Source organism: Amblyomma maculatum, chromosome 5 (assembly GCF_055883805.1).
Source record: "Amblyomma maculatum isolate TAMU_Amacu chromosome 5, ASM5588380v1, whole genome shotgun sequence".
Classification (NCBI taxonomy): Eukaryota; Metazoa; Arthropoda; class Arachnida; order Ixodida; family Ixodidae; genus Amblyomma; species Amblyomma maculatum.
In genome coordinates, this window is record NC_139348.1 from 40,956,318 (window position 1) to 40,964,439 (window position 8,122).

Here is an 8,122-nt window from a genome sequence, read left to right on the forward strand (position 1 = left end):
AGGACGTTTAGAGCTGCATGTTGCGTCGAAGTCATTGTAGTAGGCATGGCATTGTCTGTCCAAAGCTTAAGGAGATTTGATCGAAGGTTGATGATTGCCTTATGTTCGTCTAGAAAATCCATGCCCAAAATCACATCTCACGAGCAGTTCTGTAAGACCATGAAGCAGGTAGGTTAAGTGCAGCCACTTACTGTCTCTCTTGCAGTGCATCGCCCGGATGGAGCAATGGGAGTAATGAGGTTCCACCAGCGATGTGGATTAGCGGGCCATCCCAAGTGGTCGTCACTTCCTTGAACTGAGCGGTGAACAGTCCGCTGATGACAGAATAGTCAGCTTCGGTGTCCACTAACGCGGTAACCATCCTGCTGTCGATAGCCACTTCCAGGTCACTTGTTCGTGTCCTTGTATTATGTGTTTGCCTCGGTGTTCGATCTCGGCTCCGTCGTGTACTGTGGTATCGGCCTGGGCACACTGTTGACACTTGGCTGGGCGGTGGTGTCAGCTCGGAGTCTGGCTGCATCATCATCGATGCTGTCGTCGTGCGTAGCGGGGATGTAAATTCTACACCGTCGTCACCTGTCGGCGGAGGATGATCGTTTTTTCGCAATTAAGCAACCTCACCTCTAAAGGTTGCTATCTTCAGTTTCGCCTACGGGGACTGGGGGACCTTCCTTGCACAGTGTCATCGTAGTTGCAGCCCGGCAACACAGAGCGGACGCTGTACGACAATGGGGACCTGAACTGACTTCGTAATGGCCCAAACTTTCCACTTTGCAGATAGTTCTCGTTGCCATTCACCAGGGCAGGGTAGTAGGGCGTCGATTGCAAATCCGCGGAAGCCGATTCATCGGTGTGGGCAGTGCCGAAGGACGTGTGCAGCCTCACCACCGTGGAAGCATATTGGGAGGTTGTTCGATGTCCTCCTGGGGCTGGAGGGTCTCATAAGCTTTGCAGACGAAGGCCAAGGGGCGGCGTTCAGGAGCAGCCTGCTCGTCTGGAGGGGGGCTTGGAGGGTCTCGTTGGAAAGCAGGTTGTCGCCACATAGCAGCATAGTTCATTGCTGTTGGTTCTTGCGTTGGAGCTGTCAGAGCCGTCGTACGCCGTTATTAACATTTCAAGAGTTTCTGTTCCATTTTTTCCGAGCAGAAAGCAGAATTTCACCGTCGCACGCTGTTCGAGAAAATCAGCTATTGCAAGAACTACACTCACAGAAAACAGTTGTCGCTGTAAACTCTGCCAAAGCTAGTACGTCTGACCTTCAGCAACACCGCTTGGCTGACAGAGTCTGGAATGTTCACTCTATGCGCTCCTGGCGGGAAAACATGGTACTATGAAAGTGCTGCCCAACAAAAAATTAGTGCGGTTTCTTTTGGGTACCCCCTCGTACATCTCTACGTATCTTGCACAACAAAGAAAATTATAAGGCTGCATCTCGCGACAAAGAGCATGAACAAAGAATACAGAATCGACTCGTGTGCTGGAATCACAGTGATAAGGCCGCACGCCGGTGGCTGTCGAAAAAGAACATACAGTCGAACCCGGTTATATCGAACCCGGATATATCGAATTTTGGTTATATCGAACTCACGGAATATCCCCTCGAAAATCCCATGTAAAAGTGTAGGAAAGCCGCGTCATATATCGAACTCAATTTCACCGGTCGTTCGATATATCGAACTCCGCACCACGCACTGGAAAGTGTGCCTTCCCCAAAGACAATCGCATCACCCTTGGCCGTTTGCCGCGTGACGTTTTCAAGCCACGCGCGGAGGGAATGAGAGGGGACAGTTCTGGACAGCGCCGTGCCCATTCCCCAAAGGCGCTCGCATCTGCAGTTATCGTTTCCCGCGCGCCAACACATGACGTTTGCAAGCCATGTGCGTGGGTCTGTCCATTCTTTTGCCGAGCTATCTCTCTCCTTCAGCATGCGCTACGCATGCGCCAAGCCAGTTCAGCCTGTTTTCAAATAGACGTCGGACGCTTTCTCCAGCGTGTGTTGCGAACCCTCTGCCCGCGGCGGCTGACGTGGCTATGGCGCCTGCGAACGTTAAGAAGCGGCAGCTCTCTCTGTATTTTTTTTTTTTTTTTTTTTTTTGCGAGAGTCTTCTTTTCTTATCGTTGTGCTGTACGCGCGACGTAGCGTAAGATATGGTGGCTGCGGACGTTAAGAAGCGGCAGGCTTTTTTTTATTATTATTTTTGGCGGGAACCGTTTATCTTTGCAAGTATGAATCAACGGAAGCACGCGGTCTGCTGCTGCGATCATGACGCCCGCTCCAAACGCGGCGTGATAAATTGAACCAGGCTTGTGCAATCAAGCCATCACGGGCACTCTGAAAGAACAACAAGGTTTCGAGTTTGAAATGTTTTGCCGTATCGAGGCCGGTTCTGGCGAAATTCGCTTACTTGCCTGTGAGCTAGACGTTGCTGACTTGCTGCATTGGAAGAGGAAGCACTTATTATTTCTCTTGTGAACGAACAGTAGATCAATGTGCGCAACAGATGTGAGATGACATGGTATAAGTGATCAAAGTTTTGAAGATCAATATTATAGTGGCTGCACAGCAACCATAGTTCTGCATAAAGAAAGTAACAAAATTCCCATAAAGAAAGGTGTTAGGCAAGGAGACACGATCTCCCCAATACTATTCACAGCTTGCTTAGAGGAAGTATTCAGAGACTTGGAATGGGAGCAGTTAGGGATAAGGGTAGATGGAGAATACCTCAGTAATCTGCGATTTGCTGGTGACATTGCCTTGCTAAGCAACTCAGGGGATGAATTGCAAAGAATGACTGTTGACCTAGACAGGAAAAGTACAAAGGTAGGCTTGAAAATTAATATGCAGAAGACTAAGGTAATGTTCAATAGCCTAGGGAAGGAACAGCAGTTTACATTAGGTAGCAAAATACTGGAAATAGTAGGCGAATATGTCTACTTAGGACAGGTAGTAACCGCAGATCCGGACCATGAAAAGGAAATAACAAGAAGAATAAGATTGAGATGAAGCGCATTTGACAAGCACTCGCAGATTATGACTAGCAGCTTACCGACATCGCTCAAGAGGAAAGTATACAACAGTTGCATCTTACCTGTGCTCACCTATGGGGCTGAAACGTGGAGGCTAACCAAGAAAGTTCTACTTAAGTTGAGGACAACTCAGAGGGCTATGGAACGCAAAATGGTAGGGGTAACATTAAGGGATAGGAAGCGTGCGGAGTGGGTCAGAGAAAGTTACTGACATTCTAGTGGAAATTAAGAAGAAATGGGCATGGGCAGGACATGTAGTGCGAAGAGAGGATAACCGATGGTCGCTTAGGGTAACAAACTTTATTCCAAGGGAAGAAAAGCATAGCAGGGGTTGGCAGAAAGTTAGGTGGGCAGATGAGGTAAAGAAGTTCACAGGGATCAAGTGGATGCAGCTAGCACACAACCGGGTTAATTGGAGAAATATGGGAGAGGCCTTCGCCCTGCAGTGGGTATAGTCCGGCTGATGATGATGATTATTATTATCAGAAACGACAGATGAAATTCTTACCACTCGGTCAGCGCTGCTTTGTGCATGATGTCAAGCTAGAAATTTCGCAGAGTTGTTATTAAACATTTTCTCTACTTTTTTCTCATTCTCTATTTTTGCCGAACATGATTGATTGTGACAATATAAAAGGGCAAAAGGAAGGTGTTACTCACAAATAGGATCTTGCAAGTCGGGTTTCTGAGGTGCGCTGGAGCTGTCACGACGTGACAAATGTGGCTTTTGCTCCTGCAGACTACGAACTTCATATATGCTGAGTTGAATTATGCAACCATGAACCTTGCTGGAAGATGCACTGATGACATGAGAACGTGCTCGTTAGCACAAAGAAAACTAACTTTTGAATTACAAAAGCGGCGGTTGGTCAGAGACACGACATGGACGTCTTCTTTCTGTCTAAAACCTAACTGTTCGAGGAACCGAGGAGGGCCTCTGCATTTTGGCGCACAAATCCATTTCCGTTTCTCTCTAGCCCTGCAGGCAGCGACAAACAAGCCCAATCTCGGGTCAACAGCAGGAGCAGAGGCATAGGTCCTGACACCCCGTTCAGTTTCCCAGCGGCCTCTCAAGTTGTGCACACATGCCAAGGAAACCTGTCGACACGAGGGGAGGAGAGATGGGGGGGGGGCAAACAGACAACGAACACACTGCGTGCTGTAAGCACCATGCTGACCCAAAATTCACAAAGCCATTATCTTCCCCCACCCCCATCTCGCTGGAATGAAAAAAAAAAAGCATACGCAACATAAACGGAGGAGGGTGAATGCGCGCGGAGCGGTGCGCAGTTGGGCGAGAGAGAAAGAAAGGTTTCAGTATGTAAACTCACAAAAGTAACATTGTGCCTCTGAAGGTTGAAGCTGGAACTCTTCTGAGCAAGGAGACCGGCAGAAAGATGGGGGAAGAAATGGGATTGTTCCATCAGATGCACCTCGTACGCAGTGGACACCTTTCCCCCACCCTCCTGCCAGTGCCGGCATCTTCACGGCGGCGAGAAAACTCGGATACTGCGCTTTTGGGGCCTACTTGCACTGATGAGTGGTACATTAAAATTGCGGGGGGGGTCGCGCTTATGTACAGACATTGTTATTATTAATTTTACCCAGGCTATGGCTTGCACTGACCCCCTATTATTCCTCTCTTATTTTCTCTTCCTGTCCTTGCGCTCACTCTTTCTGTCAGCTGCGGATCTCGTGCTTGAGGCAGCATCTCGCACAAATCTTTTCCTTCTTCTTTGTCTTATTTTTAATTATATAACCTCTTGCTGCAACTACTTTGCAGCGAAAAACGTGCAGCTCAGCCACCTTTTTCTCCAAAACAGCTCCAAATACTCGCTTAATATATGCAGCTGTGGTTCATGGTGCAGTTGGTTCATGGTGGAATAAAAAGACTACTCAGAGATAACTTATTGAAAAGGACTAAAATAATAACTCAGATGTAAGCTTTCTGATAAACTAGGATGTCGCACAGTAAAAATACTGTCGTCAAGCTATTCACTTTCTTGCAGGTCGAAGAAATTCTACCCTTTTTTATGCAAAAATTTTGGCAGGTCGTCCAAACTGCGGACGACCATTGGCGATCTAGGCTAGCTAGAAATAAATACAAGCATTGCTTCTAAACGTGCTGCAACATCACGCAAGAATAAGCCAAAACAAACGAAAATGATCAGAATTATAACTGATGACTTTTTCACATTCTTTATTCAACAAATACCATGTTTACAAAAAAGAATAAAAATTCCGCAAGGAAGCAATGATTTACACAGAAAACAAGATTTACTACATCATCGTCGGCAGGGAAGGAAGGAAATACCTCATCAAGGAATGCAGGAATATGCATTATTACATACTGTGTAGTCTTGAATTTTTTCACTTCACTGATCCGACGCACCATTCTCTATGCCTGTACGCATATTGCATGAATGTCGGCAGTAAATATAACTCCCTCTGTGGCTTGAGAAAAGTAGAATTCTAAATTAAGTAGCTATCAACCGACAGACTGCTCATGTCATGTATGGTGTCCGCAGTGTGCATTGTTCCATACGTCAACTCATTTATCGATCATACGTCATTAGGATATAGACCACTAGGAGCGCCAAATTACAGTCCCATATGTATTTCAGTTCAGTTTAATAGTCTTGTAGATCAGAAATTGTAATATAAATTTTGCTGGCCACCAGTGTGCAAACAACACACCTTAATTATAGCATGTTTTAAAATTATATTTTTGCTATTTGGTATACGGATGACTTCACACTTTGTTCAGGAACCAAAGTGTAATATATTAAGGAAGCATGTGAATACCAGCTGTACAGCAAATTAGCAGATGGCAGAAATGAAGCGCAGCGGCTACAGCAATGCTGTGAAGGCATTTGTATGCCATTCACCTCCAATACCATTTGTCACAAATGTTGTGAAATGACTTTTAGGTGCATGTTTACATGGTACCCTGTTTTGATTTGAATGGTCATTGCACGATATTAATTTGGTAATCACCCATAGCAAGGTTTTTAACGTGGTACTTACAATATCGGGAGACAACTTGGTCCATCGTTTGATGTTTTTTAATACAGCATAGCTGGTATCAGAACATGAGATGAACTGTTTCAATTAGCCCATTTTAGAAACGGCACAGCCAATAGTGGGAAGGCGGTAAACTGATTGAATGAAGCACATTGTCAGAAACAACATGGCCAATATTGGGATAACACGAGATTAGTTGGTCCAATATCGCCAGTTTCTAAATGCAGCTCTTCTCACATCGGGAGAACAAGGCAAACTGGTATGGTGTTGTCAGTTTCTAAATCTTGCTTCTCCAGTATTGGGAGGGCACAGGTCAAACTGGTCGAATGGTGCCAGTTTCCAAATACGGCATTTAGGACAAAAAAATTGGTCCGCTGTTGCCCGTATTTTAGAATGGCAGTGCCACCATTGGAAGAACATCTGAAGCTTGGCCCATCATTGGATGTACTCTGGCAGAACCTATAGTGTGAACCAGTCTGATCCTGGACCAATGCCCGACCACCATTGTCAATGTATTTCCAGTATTGGACCATTGTCTTGTGTTGACTGGGAATGGTCTTATATGTGCCCTAATGGTAGCTGTCAAAAATTGCCTACTCAGGGCGACTTTCCTTGGCATTCCATCTGTAGACGTGGAGGAGCCAAGAGAAATTCATGTACTCAAACTGACATGCAGGCTGCCTGAATGGTGGAGCACAGCTGCGAGCAGACGATGGCGACTCCAAGGCCCTGCTGAAGCGTGTCGAGGAAGCCTACAGTGCCATCAAGTCTCAGATGCCTACAGCCAGTCCAGCTGTGCTGGATGTTTACCGAGATTGGCTGGGTGCCGAGGATCCTCTCGCTGAGGTTGGCAATGCCGACCGAGCACCATTGTGGACCACCTACCGTGCCCTAGAGAAGACTACAAATGCTCTGAACATTCGGTGGTGACGACACTCACTAGTATATTTTTTCTTATCTAGTTTCTTTCATACACTCAAAAGTTTCTTTTTTTGTTAGTACCCTATTCATTTTTATTTGAATTGGCTTTATCCTCCCGGTATACTTGATGGCATGGGCTGTGGAACTTTTTTGTTTTTGTTTAACAGTCCCCACAACATTGTTCCACATTCCATTGTTGAGAACGCAGCTGCGGCACTGTTGTGCCACTTTCTGTGAATGGACATGAGTGACAAGCTGTGTTTTCGAGACATTCATTCTCGGACATCTTGAAAGCACAGCAGTTATCGAACGGATCAAAACTTATAAGAATGTCTGTGGACAGAGACTGCACAGCAGCCATTCCACGCCGTTCTTCAGCTCGGCACCTGTTTCCCAATAAGGTGAGTGCTCTAGTGTGAGACCAGAGTTCTGGTCAGTCCATCTCATACATTGTTATCAGCTCCATGCAAATCTGGTAAATGTAGGTATATTACGTAATTAAACAGTGGCTTTCACAGTGTGTCAAAGTTGCAGGTGATAGCTTATAGCTATTCTGCCTAGAAAGATAAAAATAAATGCCTCTTAAAAATGGATCCCTTGGCTTTCCTTTATTGTGATGTTATCTTAGAGATGAGATTCTTTTGGCAGGCATGTGTGTATGCATGCAGATGGCTTCCAGAAGTCTAGAAGACAGCTTCCTTGTGAGACAAGAGCCCTTTACCATGGCAGTGGGCCTCTTCCAGTGGGCAGAAGTTTGGTACATGCTAAAGATTTCTATGGCAAGCAGCAGCTTGGCACAGGTGCACTTCATTCCGCCTTGTGGTTTTATGCACAGCAGGTGTGTTGCACCTACTGAGCAAGGGCTTGGGAGAGCACCGACCACAGCACAATGCAGAAGAAGGCAGAACTGCTGATCTCTCCAGCGCCGCACCTAATTTCTTCCCCAAGATCCAGTCTGGAAGCCATGGTGTAGGGGTTTTCGTGCTCAGAGAAGCAGACTTGAGGATTTCTCTAACCTGTCTGTGATGAACAAATAGAGCGTTGGACATCTGTCTTAGACTCCACTCGCAACTCAGCCCTCCTAGTGTCTCCTATGAGCTGCATCCACTCTATTGAGGGTCACACGCTCGCATATGTGCCACTTCCCGAG

The 8,122-nt window shown here is 46.2% G+C and overlaps 1 protein-coding gene across 1 annotated transcript in view; it reads left to right on the plus strand.

Moving 5' to 3' along the window:
* Positions 1 to 7,565, plus strand: part of LOC146188130 (cytosolic Fe-S cluster assembly factor narfl) — a 41,758-nt gene extending 34,193 nt beyond the window's left edge. The window contains exon 11 of the mRNA XM_084603657.1: positions 6,728 to 7,565. Coding sequence (XP_084459783.1) covers positions 6,728 to 6,981 — 254 coding nt within the window. The 3' untranslated portion in view covers positions 6,982 to 7,565. The remainder of the gene's footprint in view (positions 1 to 6,727) is intronic.
* Positions 7,566 to 8,122: the final 557 nt, after the last annotated feature.